This window comes from Crinia signifera, chromosome 3, assembly GCF_055691185.1.
Source record: "Crinia signifera chromosome 3, ASM5569118v1, whole genome shotgun sequence".
In the NCBI taxonomy this organism is placed as follows: Eukaryota; Metazoa; Chordata; class Amphibia; order Anura; family Myobatrachidae; genus Crinia; species Crinia signifera.
The window spans coordinates 88266036-88283607 of record NC_139219.1 but is presented as its reverse complement, the minus strand read 5'-3'; the positions used below and the strand labels follow the sequence as shown (position 1 = coordinate 88283607).

General features: G+C 46.1%; 1 protein-coding gene across 2 annotated transcripts in view; it reads left to right on the top strand.

Moving 5' to 3' along the window:
* Positions 1 to 14880: 14880 nt before the first annotated feature.
* The window catches only part of SHPRH (SNF2 histone linker PHD RING helicase), a 98391-nt gene continuing 95699 nt past the window's right edge, over positions 14881 to 17572 (top strand). Inside the window, exons 1-2 of one of the 2 annotated variants that reach the window (XM_083176178.1) lie at positions 14881 to 15052; positions 16292 to 16923. In XM_083176178.1, the coding sequence (XP_083032304.1) occupies positions 16306 to 16923 (618 nt within the window). In that variant the 5' untranslated portion in view covers positions 14881 to 15052; positions 16292 to 16305. Of the gene's footprint in view, positions 15053 to 16286; positions 16924 to 17572 lie in introns of both variants that reach the window. The other variant, XM_083176177.1, reaches the window with a different exon arrangement.

Below are 17572 nucleotides of genomic sequence, written 5' to 3'. Positions count from 1 at the left end.
ATAACATCAACTCCATGCCGACGTGGATAGTGGGGGTATGAAAAGGTTGGTAGGTCACGTACCCCATCCACTCGCCACGCTTCGGGCTGGTGTGGATAGTGGGGTTGTTTCAGGAACACATTCACACCTGCCATATCATACACCTGAGACAATAATGACGACATGTGTTAACTGGAAACTGGTTTTTAGTGAATAATAAAGAAGATGAATGAAGAAAAAATGATTAAATAACAATACAATTAATTTGAAGAAGAAAAAAAGACACAAAATTTTTTAGAAAGAAGTCATTGTTCAGAAACTGCAGTGCCATAATCAGCAGTAGAAGACGACGCAGCAGCTGAAGTTCGACGCTGTTGCCTCTGCGGCGTCAACTTTGTCTGCCTGGGGGAGCAGGGTCAGCGCGTGCAGGATTCTGCACCAAGTGTCTTTCTCCAAGTCTTTCTCCGAGTCTGCCTTGAAAAAACTGTCACAAGTGAAACGCGCATCGGCGTTTCAGTGTCCATATGCTATGTTTAAACTGTGATGCTTTAATCTAATATGACTGTATATAGTTTACTTCCATAGCAGTGTGATAAGAACTGACTGCACTTGCTCTGCCGGCTGTATAAACATAGCCGGAGAAGCGGCTGCAGGAACATAACTAATCCCCATAAAAAGTGTGATAATATATACATGCACCTACTTGGCTGATTACAATGATATAGTTGAATAAATGGCTTAAGGGATATCAGTGACCCTTTACAAACGGGGCAATAACATACAAATGCACCTGCTATATAGCCAGCAGCAATAAGCTAAAAATGCGGTGGTAAAATCATAAAATCAATCGAATCCGCATGAATACGAGATTGTGAAACCAACTGAAATAGCAGAGTACTGTTAATTGTGTCAACTCAATCTATCTGACTCGGAACACATAGCCAGTGAGACATTCATAAACATATGTCGACAAATATGCGAAAACAGACAGGTGGTGGAGCGCTAACACAAAATTAGAATTTGACCAATTGGGTATAACAATTATTTTATTTGCTAAAAAGGTATATTAAAATGGTATAGACTCATTTAAAAAGCAATTGCAATTCATAACACAATATGATAAAGTGCACAGCCTATTGGGGAACATATAATAGCATGTTTGCAGTTGGAAATATCTCACTTGTTCCAATTTATCATATTGTGTTATGAATTGCAATTGCTTTTTAAATGAGTCTATACCATTTTAATATACCTTTTTAGCAAATAAAATAATTGTTATACCCAATTGGTCAAATTCTAATTTTGTGTTAGCGCTCCACCACCTGTCTGTTTTCGCATATCTTCCTTCTTATTGGGGGCTGACCTCCCCATGGTGTGAGCAGCTTGCCAAATAACCCACCTCAAAGCGCCTGTATACCCCGCCCCACCGAGGTGGTACGGTGTATATTCTTTATGTCGACAAATATGCCTGCCTTAGCAACACAGAATCTAGCAGTCACAATAGTCGGCAATTCCAGCCGCTTACTACACACAAAGTTACTGCATACTCTATAAATGTAATAGTTGTGAATACCCAGCAGTCATATCAAACAGTCTGCAAGATAAATTGTTGCGCATGAAGTCCAACAGATTTGCAGATGGGACAATCTGAGTAGCAATAACAAATCGACAGGCTTATCTGCCAATTCCAGCCCCAAATTCTTGTGTACTCTCTAACGCTGAAAAAGCGGTGATACGCACTTTTTGCAGCTAATCCACTGATGAGATTGTGAATACCCAGTAGATATATTCAAACAGTCTGCAAGATGAATTGTTACATATTCGCAGATGGGACAATCTGAGTAGCTACAATAAATTGACAGTTTTGTCTGCCAATCACAGCCATAAATCCTTGTGTATTCTCTAAACGCTGAAAAAGCGGTAATATGCAGGCTTTGTTGACAAATCTGCTGTTGAGATTGTGAATACATAGTAGACACATTAAACAGTCTGCAAGATATATTGTTACGTATTAAGTCTAACATATTCACAGACGGGACAATCTGAGTAGCAACAATAAACCGACAGCACTGTCTACCAATCCCAGCCATAAATTCTTGCGTATTCTCTAACGCTGAAAAGCGGCAATACACATTTTCTGCAGATAATCGGCTGATGAGATAATATCAGTAGATACAATAAATTGGCAACATTGTCTGCCAACCCCAGCTATAAAACCTTTGTGCATGTGCAAACTCTGAAAAGCGGCGATATATAACACTGGTAATTAATTCCTGCCTGGATAACACTGACAGCAATAATAAATCGGTAAAAAGTGTGATACATTTATGAAATCCTGCATGCCAGCCAATACTGAATGGCAGCAGCACACAGTGCAATTACTGTACTTGATCGCGCAAACTGGAGATTATGCAACCAAATCACCTACTATAATTATAAAAAATGTGTGATATGTGAATTAAAACACATGATACAAATCGAATGATCACACATTTGTTTATTTAGCATCACAGTGGGAGAAAATTCCTAAGGGAAATAAAAAGAGTGACCTACGAAAGAGTGTCTTAAAAAAGCACTCAACGGTAATATTGGAACAACTCTTCTATAGAAACATAGACAAAATCTCCCTAGTAAACAAGAATTGAATAAAGACACATAAAGGACACTGACAACCATAAAAGCAAACATTATTAAAAAATTAAAAAGATAAAAAATTAAAAACTTTTTTCACACATTTGAGATATTTCACTCATTGGACAGTATCTATGGTACTTATGTAGTATCTGGGCTGCCGATTTCTAAATCGGGTCGGATCGGGAGATCGCATCGCATCGCATGCGACCATGCGATTCGATGCGATGCGATGACCCGATTTTTCCATAGGAATCAATGTTAAAATGGACTGAGTCCATTTTAACATGGAATTCAATGGGAAAAATGGGTCCTTTTCATACCCCTACTATCCAAGTGGGCATGGAGTTGGATATAAACCTGTGGCGAGCGTAGCGAGCCACCGAGCCCGAAGCGTGGCGAGCGAAGCGAGCCCCGCGAGGGGACGAATACCGTCCCCTCGCGGGGCTCGCTTCGCTCGCCACGCTTTGGGCTCGGTGGCTCGCTACGCTCGCCACAGGTTTATATCCAACTCCATGCCCACTTGGATAGTAGGGGTATGAAAAGGACCCATTTTTCCATAGGAATCATTTTAACATTGATTCCTATGGAAAAATCGGGTCATCGCATCCGATATCGGATGCGATGCGATGCGATATCGCATCGCATCGCATCTGATTGTATGCCTTAACTTAAGGCATACAATCAAAAAATCGGCAGCCCAGATACTACATAAGTACCGTATCTATTTTAAATACTACTAATAAAAAATATTGAAATTTTAAATATATACAATTCTCTCAATTTATCTTTGTGCGTCAACAAAAAAGACGGTACTCTTTACCTAGAACGGCGCCCATCGCGACCATCGTATGCACTAAAAAACGGGTGCGATGCGATGCCCGCAATTTCCCATAGGGATCAATGGTAAAAGTGAGATTGGACGCGATTTTAGTGTTCAATGCCTCAATGCCCGCGATTTTTCCATAGGAAACAATGTTAAATGGGCCACAGAGCCCAAATAGTCACCCTAAAGTCTGAAATGGCCCCCACAATTGTTAACGCCACCCCACGATCAACGTCAACCCAAAGCGTGGCGAGCGCAGCGAGCCCGCGAGGGGCGGCGGTACGCGTCCTCCGACCTTTTCATACCCCCACTATCCACGTCGGCGTGGAGTTGAGAATAGAATAGAGTGGCGAGCGCAGTGAGCCACCGAGCCCGAAGCGTGGCGAGCCCCGCGAGGGGACGCGGATACCTTCACAGGTAAACGCGTCCCTTCGCGGGCTTCACAGGTATCCGCGTCCCCTCGCCACACTATTCTATTCTCAACTCCACGCCGACGTGGATAGTGGGGGTATGAAAAGGTCGGAGGACGCGTACCGCTGCGCTCGCCACACTTCGGGTTCATGTTGATCGTGGGGTGGCGTTAAAAATTGTGGGGGCCATTTAAGACTTCAGGGGGACTATTAGGGCTCTGTGGCCCATTTAACATTGTTTCCTATGTAAAAATCGCGGGCATTGAGGCATTTAACACTAAAATCGCGTCCAATCTCACTTTTAACATTGATCCCTATGGGAAAATCGTGGGCATCGCGTCGCACCCGTTTTTTATGTGCATGCGATGGCCGCGATTTTTTACCCCCGACGGCCGCGATGCCAATCGCGGGCGCCGTTCTAGGTAAAGAGTACCAAAAAGACATTCTTCTCTGTCCCTTTTTTTCTTCCTCCAAGTAAACTCCTGCAGGTAGGAGTCCAGTTGGTGTCGCGCAGTGCCCCTTTGGCGCTTATTGCACCACTTACAGGATCCCCACAACCTTTCTATATTTTGAGTGTGAACCCCGCTGTCCGGATCCAAGAAGTGGTACCGGTGGTTCACTCTGGCATGGTGGTACCCAGCCTGCTCCAGCTGCTCTGTCTGTTGCCCTCCAGCAGTCGGAATATATGGTGGTCCCGGGCTTCACGTGCCTTTCAATGGCAGCCATGAGGGTGCTGGCATCACACCTCTCAACAGCCGTCAGAATACACTTTCCGGTCTCTCTGGATATGCCTCGAAAACCCACTGCTGGGGCAGCATGCGGCCAATGTTGCTCTTGCACTTGACAAAGAGGCTATCGTCCACCTCAACTATGGTGCCAGGCCCGCCAATTTGCTGGTGAGGCTGTGACAGGAGGTCGATGGTGCAGGCCTCCCGCATTAAATTACTGTACTAGACAGTGGTTGCCTGGGATATGGAGAAATGGCGCTGGCAAAACTTGATGCTGGTCATCTCCTCTGCCCAGCAGAATACAAATCGTATGAGGCTGACGAAGGTCAGGTGGCACCCTCTGAACCACTGTGCTGCCCTCAGACTGACCTTTTTGGCACAGCTGCGGATATGGCAGCGCCACATCCACTCCCTCACACTGAGCCTCATTGGGTGTCCATTGGGGCAGGTCTGGGTCTCGGGTAGGACATTGTGGCCCTGCAAATAAGCCACCACCTCCTCCTCAGACTGAGGCAGATTGAGGATGGTCAGCTTCTCCATGACTGTAATATACGTGTGTCTCTCATGGAATTAAACAGCTGACTGACTAGGCTACCTGCGTAGCGCTCAATCTACCAGATGACTGACTTCGCAACAGCTGACTGACTACGCTAACTGCGTACCGCTCAATCTACCAGCTCACTGACTTAGCCGCGAGAACTAGATGCTGTACAGTACTGCCTATGCTGACTACACTACGCTACTTCTGACTGATTATGCGGTACTTGTTTAAGGACGCTGATAATGTAGATTACAGAAGTAAGGCAGCTGGCGAGCTGCCAGGATTCAAACAGGCGCTACGCTGATAACGTAGCTTAGAGAAGTAAGGCAGTTTGGCAAGCTGCCAAGATTCAAACACAGAGTGGCGCGCGCTGCCGCCGTGAAACTAAACAAGTACCGTTGATCCTTTTGACCTATTGCACATCAACCTTTTGGGGTAGACCTATTGACTGTCCATCTAGATACTGTCTATCCAATAATCCACACCCATCTATCCACCTCAGCTGTATTACATTAAGGGCCATTAACTAACTTTTTAAAGGCATCCCTAAACATGCACACAGCTATCAGCTGCATATGAACTGTATTGTGTGGGGAGTTTAATAATTGTTTTATTGAATATTGTAACAGCTTATGAATTTTGTGATTGTAATTAATTTACCCATAACATGCAATTTATTGTATGTAAAAAGGACTTCCGTGGGAGCTGTTGGGGAGTTTAAAGGAATGCACCTCCAAGACCCCCTACTTGTCCTCCACCAGCCATATTGAGAGGCTGGTGGGGAACAGGCTGCGGTCAAAACTCTGATTCAAATCAATGATTTGAATGGCTGATTGGCTGAGAGAGCTCTTTCAGCCAATTAGCAGCCGCTCCTTGATTTTAATGGGAGTTATGCTTATTTCATTGCCATGGCCACTGATGCAGCAATGTCTATATAGTATGTACTTGTTGTACAAGTACAGGGGGGGCGGCGGTACGCGTCCTCCAACCTTTTCATACCCCCACTATCCACGTCGGCGTGGAGTTGATTTTAGATAGACAATTAATAATCTTATAGGGGGGCCATTTAACATTAAAAACACCCATTAGGGTGTATATGGCATACAATGCGATGGTATATGATTTTAAATTGTATAACATTGGGTGCCATCGCGCAACATTGCATCGCATCGCATACCATTGTAAGGCTTATGGTATGCGATGCGATGGGTGCCGTGCTAGGAAACAAGTACCAGCATGTCGCTTAGCATCGGCTCCCCCTTTGCCCCATGTTTTCGGCGCTTTAGGCTCTGTGGAACCCTTGTGGTGCTATAAAAATAAAATATAATATAAAAGAAGTAATAGTAATGCTCATGTGAGGTAATGTCTCGGATACATGGTGGTGTAAAATAGTCAATAAAGTAGACAGTAGTGATATGTGCGGTCACAATGTAGCGGTGGGGGATCAGGACCCACCTGGATGTCATTCATCATGGGGGGTTAGGCTCCAAGGCATGAGTGTTTGGTTTAGGCAGCGGGGCAGGAGGTTAGTGTTAGGCACTAGTGAGGAGGGTTAGAGTCAGGACACAGGGGGTTAGGCTGCTATAAGGGAGGGTAGGGCCTGATTAAGGGTTCCAGTCTCCCTAGGTTAATACAGAAGTGGACACTCAGGCAGTTAGAGGATGAGGTCAGGGATGCTGAGGTGAGAGTAGAGATGTTGAGAGGTGAATGTGATGGTGGGGACGCTGAGGGGGAAGTTGGAGGAAGGATAAGGGCAGTGTTGCTGTGGGTGGAGTTAGAGGGAGCATGATGATGTGTGCATGTAACACATACTTCTGGTATACACCTTTTGCAGAATTTCATTTAAAATTAGGTGTAAATATGTGTGTATAAAAAAATGCTTTGTTACAATAAAGGGGGTGATTCTGAACTTATTCGGACAGAGCTAAATTCGGCCCCGTTCCGATGTTAGGGGGTCTGTGCTTGTGCATGGTCTTTTACGCACATGTGCAGCTACTCATTCTAAACGGCTTGGGCGACTTGCATAGTTGCTGAACTGTTCGCAGGGATTGGGGTGGGCATTGCCCATAGGAACGCCCAGCGTTTTATAGGTGTCCCCATGAAAATGCTGGGCTTTCCCATGCCTACGCAGGTGGTCAGCCACCTGTCCCATCTTTATTTCCACTGACTTTTATTTGCAAAGGCTGGAGAAATCATTTGATGGTCGGCGACCATCAAATGATTATTCCTTCTGCAGGTACATGCAAGGGGATGTGTTTTTGTTCAGACGCTCGGTGCTTGGTAAGCTCACAGAGTCAATCAGAATGACCCCCAAAGTGAGGAGTTCCTGATTTTATGTGCATACTATTTGCTATGAAGAGAATATTCACTGTCCTGATATTTGCTTAAGGAGTGCCTTCGTTCTACTTCTGGGCGAGGCAGCTGTCACAATTGGTTTCTGTATTGTTGAGACTGAGTCTTTTAAGTAGATGAGTATGCCTCTTAGGGACTGTGTGCCATGGCTATCCTTTTTATTATGAGCAGCCCACAGGGGAGGCGGAGCTCTGGAGCTCCTACTGTAGCCTTCCTAGTTTTTCCTGCAAAGGGATGCAAAGAGCCAGCGAGTAGGAGACCCCACTCTTCATGCTACTGGTGCTGCTGTTTCCTGTCATATAGTGGGACAGGCTGCTGCAGCTGGCAGTGATAGTGTGTGGTACCCAGGGGTGGCAGGTATGCAGAAGTAATGCAAAGCAATTGAAATGTAAACATCATGGTCTTTTCTCTTCCCAAATAGTTAATCGCAGAATAATGTTCACTTCATGTTCTTCTTCACAAACACTATTCAAACAGGGTTCTCATGAACACATCTCTTGATCCCTCCAGCACAATCTTTTTTATTGTAGGTTTGAGTTTTATCATTTTCCTACATTGCAATGCTCATGGTTGCCTACCTGACCATCTCCCTCAGGGAGAAAATGCTCTGTTCCTGGACTTCCCTGGTAATGTATGATTGCCAGCACTTGGGGTAATTGATAAGAAATGTGTCACCACAGGTGATGGCAATCCTATATCATACCTCCCAACTTTGTGAATCAGAGAATAGGGACACGCGAGCGCCCGAAAAGGGGGTGTGACGTATGCAAATGAGGCCACGGCTAATGCAAATTAAGCCGCATCCCCGTTTTCTGTTGCGAATAGATGCTGTGCATCACAGCATCTATTCTGTCAGATTGGGGAGGGGGACTCCCAACTGCCCCCCCCCTCCCCCGCAGCGGGACACTGCCGGCCGCGGGAGGGACGTGGGAACGTCCCAAAAAATCAGGACGTTCCTGCGTTTAGCGGGACAGTCGGAAAATATGCTATATTACCAGGGAAGGCTAGGAACAGAGCATTTTCTCCCTGAAGGAGAGGGTCAGGTAGGCAACCCTGGCAATGCTGTGATGTTCAGTATGTCAGTATTGACTATCAATTTACTATAGATCTGTATAATCTATTAATTCCACAGGTTCTTTGGCTGACTGACCTAAAACTTGCACTTCACCTGGTTTTAATTAGCCACAAGTGTAGTATTGTAAGTCTTATGCCGCTTATATGCGATGCCCTGCACCTAGTTCAAAATGCATGCGATGTGCTAAAGCATTGCGCTTTTTGAACTAGATGCGATGCAATCTAGTTAAAAATGTACGGGCAGTATATACTTCATGTGCTGTGTGATTGGACCATGTATGCACGGCATAAGTGTTTGAAGTGGAGCTTGTCAAATATAAACAATAAAAGTTGCAGGTGCCAGGATGGGGGTAAGGATGCCTACTGGGAAGGAACATAACAGGTGATCTCAATTGCCACAGGGGGGTATTGCATGGAAACCGTGGGTACTGGTGGCTGTTATTTGGGTGCATAGTGATGATAGATGCTCCTGGTGATTACAGTGGGAGAGATGAGCAGCATCTCTGGGTCTCCTGTTATTGCTATGGTATAACTCACCGACAGTTTGGATTCCGACAGTCGTTTCTCTGACATCTGAATCCCAACTGTCAAAATCCTGATAGGGACCAGCACATTCAAGCCCCTTGTGAGCTCGGTGGCAAGCTGCACATACCACATATTCTATTCTCACTCTATTGGGGGAAATAGCCCTTGTAAGTCAGGGGTGCCGGACGGGGTCCGGACAGTCGGGATCCCGACAGTCATTATCCCGACGTCGGGATCCTGACCTTTAAAACACAGACGGCTGGGTTCCCAATGGCTGTCGGTGATTCTCTGTGGGGGTCCACGACCCCCATAGAGGGAGAATAGAATAGGTGGTGAGCGCAGCAAGCCACCGTGCCCGCAAGGGGCTTTGTTGCTCTGGCCACGCTGTCTGAGTCCTGCCAGTCGGGATCCTGACTGTCGGAATGGCATACCACACCCGTAAGTTAGAATTCCAACTGTCGGGCACCTGGCAGTCGGGAATCCAATGTCAGGGAAATGACTGTCGGAATCCCTGCTATCGGTAAGTCATCCGGCACCCCTGTTACTGAGGAGGAAGAGAGGAGGGCAGCCACTCTGGGACTCCTTCCTGGTACTGAGAGTGTGGCATGCCACTAGGACATATAGCTCATCCACTGCCACTTGCTACTGCACATTCGGTTTGGGGGGAAAACTATTATTATTTGGAAAATCAAACATGTTTGAGTTTTACCTGTTAGTTTAACCTGCTATTTGTAACAGTTTTTAGCCATATGGGAGGGGACTATGTAAAAACCGGACCGGACTAGACTCCGGACCGCCGGACAGGACATCAAAATCTGCAGTACGGAGCTTATAGGGTCCGGTCCGTGTCCTGTTCGGGGGTGTCTTGTCCGGGGGGGTCCCTGTGATAGCTATCATCAGGGACATGGGGAAGGGGAGATTACAGCCTCCCTCTGTGGTCCGGACCGTCCGGTTTTTGCTACATGCCCGGACCATACAGGGAGACTTTATTCTACCCCTCCTCCTCTACCTGGTGACAGGTGTCACAGGCAGAACCCCCAGACAGGACACCCCCGGACAGGACACCCCCCGGACCGGACATTACAAGCTCCAAAAATGCAGGGTACTTATGAGTTATCTGGGCGCCCGATTTTTTGATTGTATGCCTTAAGTTAAGGCATACAATCAGATGCGATGCGATGCGATATCGCATCGCATGCGACCATCGGATGCGATGACCCGATTTTTCCATAGGAATCAATGTTAAAATTGACAGAGTCCATTTTAACATGGAATTCAATGGGAAAAAGGGGTCCTCTTCATACCCCTACTATCCAAGTGGGCATGGAGTTGGATATAAACCTGTGGCGAGCGTAGCGAGCCACCGAGCCCGAAGCGTGGCGAGCGAAGCGAGCCCCGCGAGGGGACGGTATTCTGTGTCCCCTCGCGGGGCTCGCTACGCTCGCCACGCTTCGGGCTCGGTGGCTCGCTACGCTCGCCACAGGTTTATATCCAACTCCATGCCCACTTGGATAGTAGGGGTATGAAAAGGACCCCTTTTTCCCATTGAATTCCATGTTAAAATGGACTCAGTCCATTTTAACATTGATTCCTATGGAAAAATCGGGTCATCGCATCGCATCCGATGGTCGCATGCGATGCGATGTGCCCGATCCGACCCGATTTAGAAATCGGGCGCCTGGATAACTCATAAGTACCAAATGCAGAGTTTGATGTCTGGGGGTTTTGTCCTGGTCCGATTTTTACCCATACCCATATGGGAGTTTTTGGTTGTTTTTTAGCTGGCTGATTATCGTTTGCTACCACACACTTTACTCACCATTGAATTAACCGGTACTTGTTTCCTAGCACGGCGCCCAGATTTTCTACGTACAGCACCGTAGGAAAATCGCATTGCATGGGCCATTATAGCGGCATGCAATGTGATTTTTTCATGTATTTTTTTTCTTACTTTACACCACTATATCGCATTGCATGTCCCTCAAAATCACATGCGATTTTATAGGGTGTGCAATGCCATGACATTAGGTATACAAAGCGTGGCGAGCGGCGGCGGAACGTGTCCTGCGACGTTTTCATTACCCCACTATCCACGTCGGCGTGGAGTTGAATTTATATAGTGCGGCGAGCCACCGAGCCCGAAGCGTGGCGAGCGGACGCGGATTACTTGTATTCCGCGTCCCCTCGCAGGGATCGCCACGCTTCGGGCTCGGTGACTCGCTGCGCTTGCCACACTATATAAAATCAACTCCACGCCAACGTGGCTAGTGGGGTAATGAAAAAGTCGGAGGACGCGTTCTGCCACCGCTTGCCACGCTTCAGGGTGGAGTGGATAGTGGGGGGGGGGGGGGGGGTGTTAAACCTATTTTTGGGACACACAATCATATTATTGTATACCTAATGTCATGGCATCACACACACCCTATAAAATCAAATGCGATCGCATGCGATTTTGCAGCTGATGCGATGGCCCGGGGCAGAGAGAGCAGTGAATAAATTACATCGCACAGCCCTAAAATGGCCCATGTGATTCGATTTCTCTACACAGAATAGCCCACTAAGCAAATAGCTTAGTGGGCGCCATGCCAGGAAACAAGTATCAATTAACCTTTTGCTTTCAGCATCCAGTCTGGTGGTCTGCAGCCTTCTTTACACCAGTGTGCCTGAAACATGCATTTCCTGCAATTGTACACTAACACTACAGTTTACTAACGTTCTGTGTCTTAAGTTGTTTCCAGTTTGCATGCATTGTTGCACAGTTCCGTTACTGACTGCTTTTACTAGCATGCAATACCTATCACAGTATTAGGGTTACCACCCGTCCGGGATTACTCCGGACAGTCCGGTAATTCATACCGGCGTCCGGAGTCCGGAAGGGTGGCTGTCCCGGACTATACATTGTCCGGTAATTGGTCCCCCCGTGGCAGCCCGCCCGGCCGGCACCACCTATACTGATGCGAGAGGCTGCAGTGCGCCGGCTGGCCATCAGTGACAACATCATTTACATACCCGGCCGGGCAGGGTCCCACCCCGTCGTGAGGAAGCCGGCGCCGGGAGGAGGGCAGCGGGGCGGTGATGATGACGTCAGACGGACCGTCCTCCTAATCTCCCCCTATGTCTGTTGTTGCTGAGTGACACTCCGCTGCTTCTGCGCTGGCTTGCAGGGAGGAGGTGGGACACAGAGCTCCGGCTCCTCCTGCGGGCTGCGACCATGTGACCTAGGATGGGGAATCCTGATGACTACTAAAACGGTAATGGTACTTATCCCTCCTTCTGACCCATGTTATGGGTTCCATGCTTTTATCTTCTTTTACCATGTGAGTGTGCCTAATAAATATTTGTATTTGTGACTGTGAAAACGGTATTTGCACCATATTTGCTTCTATCGAGTCCCATTTAGGGCACAAAGAGGAAGAATATATCTTTGAGAAGTAGACATATATGCTTGATATGCAATTTTAATACAAACCTTTGTGAGTGGAATATTAAAATAAAATAAATCCACCCTTTCTGTATAGTGTTGCACTATGTCTTTTCTTGTTTGAGTTTCAGAGGAAAAGAATTACAAGCTGCACGGACCTGGCTTGCTCACTGGCTATTTCAAATCTCACGGTTCATCAGCCAATCAGGAGTGGTGGCTCCTGATTGGCTGTCGGACCGCGAGACGGCGCGAGATGTGAAATAGCTAGTGAGCAAGCCAGGTCCGTGCAGCGCCTAGCTCCCCGTGTCCCGGCCGGCGCTCTGTTATAGCCTGCCTGCCTGCCAATAACACTACTGGTACACCGGATGCAGTGGCACCAAAGATCAGCCCACCCACAGTCTCCCCCCGCACTTAGGAATCACAGCCGGCAAGTGAGAGCGCTCCCCGGAAGCGCTCTATCGCATTACCGTCTGCCTAGAAGTTGCACCTCGTATAGCAGGTGGTCTATAGTGCCGGCGTGCAGGACCACTGGCAGCTCAGCACCTGGATGCAGACGGGGACTGATCATGTGGCAAGCGATCGAGTCCAGCCCAGCAAACCGTGTGAGAGAGCATTAAGGTACCGACTCCTATATTGGGGCAACTGGGACGCCAGACCCCCTTCCCAGGGCTCACCCCAGCTTTACAAGCAAACTAATTATTTGAAAAGCACAGGCTCAGCCCATTGAGATGGAGACATTATTATCCTTTTGCACCAGTGAAAGTTACCACACTCTGTAAGTATAGCAGCGCCACAACACATGATAGCATCACAGGTAAGCGCGGTGTTAGACTACAATCCTGTTACCTGCCTGTTTAAACTCCCCCTTGGCAATGAGCATTATTAATATTCCCCCCTTGGCAACGAGCATTAATAATATCCCCCCCCCCCCGGCAACGAGCATTAATAATATCCCCACCTTGGCAATGAGCATTAATTAAATTCCCCCTTGGCAACAAGCATTAATTAATCTTGGCAATAGGCATTTGTTCTCCCCCTTGGCAAAAGGCATTTGCACTCCCCAGTGGCATTGAGCATGAAGGCCCTGGCATCCAGCACAAAACCACTATCAATTAACATGTAGGTAAGCAACACTTATATCTAATAGGCATTACGGTATATGTAATGGGCATCACAGTGTGTGGCATAATGTGTAATGGGCATTAAGGTGTTTGGGATAATGTGTAATGGGCATTACGGTGTTTGACATAACATGTAAAGGGCATTACAGTGTGGAATCATGTGTAATGGGCCTTATGGTGTTTGGTATAACGTGTAATGGGCATTACAGCATGGGGTATAATATGTAATTGGTGTGACGTGCAATAGGCATTACGGTGTAAATTTTTGGCATAACATGTAATGGGCATTATGGCATGTGGTATACTATGGCATTTTGTACACTATGTAATGGGTGTGTGACGTGTAATCGGCATTATGTTGAAAATTTTTGACGCGCGCCTACGGCGCGCACTGTCTGTGTTATTCCGACTTTCCAAAATACCTTTTCAGTCCTAGCATATCGTGTAATGGGCATTGTGGTGTATGGCGTAACATGTAATGGGCATCTTGCTGTGTGGCATAACGTGTAATGGGCATTATGGCATGTGGCATACTATGGCATTTTGTATGCTATGTAATGGGTGTGTGACGTGTAATCGGCATTATGTTAAAAAAATTTGACGCGCGCCTACGGCGCGCACTATCTGTGTTATTCCTCCTTTCCTAAAAACTTTCTCAGTCCTGGCATATTGTGTAATGGGCATTGCGGTGTATGTCGTAACATGTAATGGGCATCACGGTGTGGGGCATAACATGTAATGGGTATTACTGTGTATGATGTGTAACATGTAACTGTTATGGTATGCAAAATCAAGAATGAAATTGAAGCAAAGGTTAAAAAAATTCAACATAAGGGGGTAAAAGGGCGGAGCTGGGGGCGGGACATGGGTGGGGCAGTGGGTGTGTCAAGGGGTGGGCCAATGTCCGGGAATCTCTCAACAAAAAGGTGGTAACCCTACACAGTATACATATGAAATACCAATGGTCGTCAAAATACCGGCGACCTTAAGGTTGAGACTTTAGTATGAAGAATCCTGACATGGGCTTTCCTCCTCCAAGGCAGCTGCATTGCCCACTACCTCCTCTTTACTTAGCGCCCACGACAACAGAAACTTACTACAATTTTTCTTGAGAGAAAAATACTAGTCTCATGACGTCATCATGCAGTCATCCTATCAGAACTCTTCTCTCACAGGCTAACCGCACGGCCGCCGGCGAGAGCTGAGCTGCTAGTGGTCCCTGCTTCAGACCGACGCAAAGGCCCCGGGGGCGGGGCTTAGAGACGAGTAAGGAAGCGTTAGCTACTTCCGGTTACAGAATGATACTGTACTGCTTGTGCTGCTGCACAGATCCTGAACACGGTGTGACACTGGCATTAGCTGGGGAAGTGTTTCAGCGTTGCACAATGCCTGTGTTTGCTTGTTTCCAGAAAACATAGCAGTTTTGACCGTGACGTAAATAAGGGTAGGTGATTACCGTGTTGTGTGCAGTAGCCATGTAGCAGGGGTGTCTCAGGTTGTCCTGTCCCTAGAGATGTCAGTCATAGTTTATACATGTTTCATAGATATTTACTGAATAAACGTGTTATTCACATTATGTTGTAAATGAGAAGCTGTTTATAAATATATTAGTAGAAATTCAGTTTGCCAGTATTGCATACCTCCCAACATGACCATCTCCAGGAGGGACACAAATGCGCTGCTCCTGGACTTTCTTCTTAATGCATGATTACCTTCATCTGTGTTGAACAGGTTAATTGCGAAGAAAGGCGCTTCACCACAGGTGATGGCAATCGTACATTAAGAGGAAAGTGCAGGAGCAAAGCATTGTGTCCCTCCTGGAGGGGGTCATGTTGGGAGGTATGGTATTGTCTAGGTTAGGAGTCTCCAACCTGGGTGCGAAAAGCATGCCCAAATATGGGAACAGTTATTTTGATTTAACCACCTGTGCTGAAGCCTGAATGTCAATAAACCTTTGAATATGTTTTTCACACTGACATATATTTCCTGGGTTATTGCACACGCATCAATATAGGATATTGGTCAGTGGGAAAGGGTCATGGTAGATTATGCCGGGTCCAGCATTCTGGGATTTCAACCCAGGTTTGGATCCGGAACGCTTGCGGGTCCAGGCGCAATGTTACCGGGTATCTATCATCTTCCAGCGCTGCCCTGGCCCCGCCTTCAGATGACGCCACCCACCCTGCTGCTATTGTGAAAGCGTTTGCAAGCCGGGTCGCACCTGTGATTTTTTTACTCGGCTTGCAAGCGTGCGCCTTGAGGACCGAGGTTGGGAATGCCTGTTCTTGGTCCATTTATATAAATACAATATACATCTTTTATCGTACGACATTTTAACCTGTGATAAGATGTGCAATCTCAAAAAAACATTGTACAAAGTTTGTTCTCCCCAGTAGAATGTAATAGATTTCACTTCTCTTGGATTTGCCGCCTAGAGAGATTTTTGCTAACCATCAGCCCACCAAGGGCAATTTGTTCCTGAAGCTAATTAGAGAGCACATACAGTTCCTCATATACAGCTATTTATAATATTATTGTAAATATTTGTTTAACTTTGGCCTTTATTAACTGCTATCTGTAGTTTGCTTCAATTGAATACTGGCAATATTATGAATACGACGATGTGCTGTCAGCTCTTTGTTATGGTATGTTATTTATTGCTTTTCTTTTCTCTCCAGAGTAGAGAAGACCTGGGAGATGGCTGGGCGCAGGAAACAAGCTCCTCCAGTGAAGCTCGACGATGGAGCCAAAAAACGACTATGTTGGAATATGCATGAAGACCGGAGGAACGACTTAACCATAGAAGAGAATGGCGGCGAACCAGAACCAAGCACATCGTTTTCTTTCACAAATGATAGTCTTGAAAGACCAGTTTCCACCTTTGACCAATCCATTTTTAGATTAGAACTACAAACAAAAGATCTTTTGGAATCTAATAACAGTGTGGCCCAATTGTCTGTTGACTTTAGCATTGTGGTCTCTCCTCTTCCTAGAGATGATGTTTGGAGAGCATTGCTTGGTACATTCTGTCTTCATTGTATTTCTGAACAATATGTTAATTCAGATTTTAATGGGTGCACTTTTACATTGACTAGAACTTATCCAGGCTCTTCACAGCTATTGCTTTGTATACATGAAAGTGTAACTGAGGAGGGCGATTATGAAGGGACAAAACAAGGATCAAGCAGAGTTTATGCAGAAGAGATTGTGGTTGAAGCTTCGCTTAGTGCTCCATTTTTTGAAGACTTAATGTGGTTGCAAAAGAAGAAGCTTGTTTCACTTTGTCAGAGGCAAACCCAACATAAAGAAATTGAGGTATTTAAATAACTTTCTGCGTTCATTTTGTTACAAATGTTGTTGAAAGAGTCACTCTGCAAAGAAGTGCAGAACAGGACATATATGCATGGCGTGTGCGTGTGGTGGGGGGGGTCTTTTTAGCATGTTCTTATTGTATTGTTTATTGTGTCTGTATATATGTATATGTGTATATGTATATGTGTGTATATGTATATGTATATATATATATATATATATATATATATATATATATATATATAATCTCGCATGACTTGCTTCGCTCGCCATGCTTCAGCACTGTGCCTCGCTGCACATGGCACACTATTGAATTCTTACTCTATGCCCACTTGGATAGTAAAGTAAGAAAAAACACTTTTTTATTTAATATTTTTATAAAATAAAAGGTACTTGTGTAGTTTCACGGCGCCATGCTACTTCCGGGTTCTACGCTCGCCACAAACTATGTTAAAAAAGTAACTTAACTCCATGCCAACATGGATAGTTCATACCTCCATTATCCATGTTGGCATGAAGTTAATTTTAAATAGCGTGGCGAGCCCGCAAGGGGACTCAGACGCACAGCGCCATACTGGTGCCGTGAAACTACACAAGTACCAAATAAAAACTCATGTCTACCATTTGACCTTGCTTGCGTCGACCCTTTCGC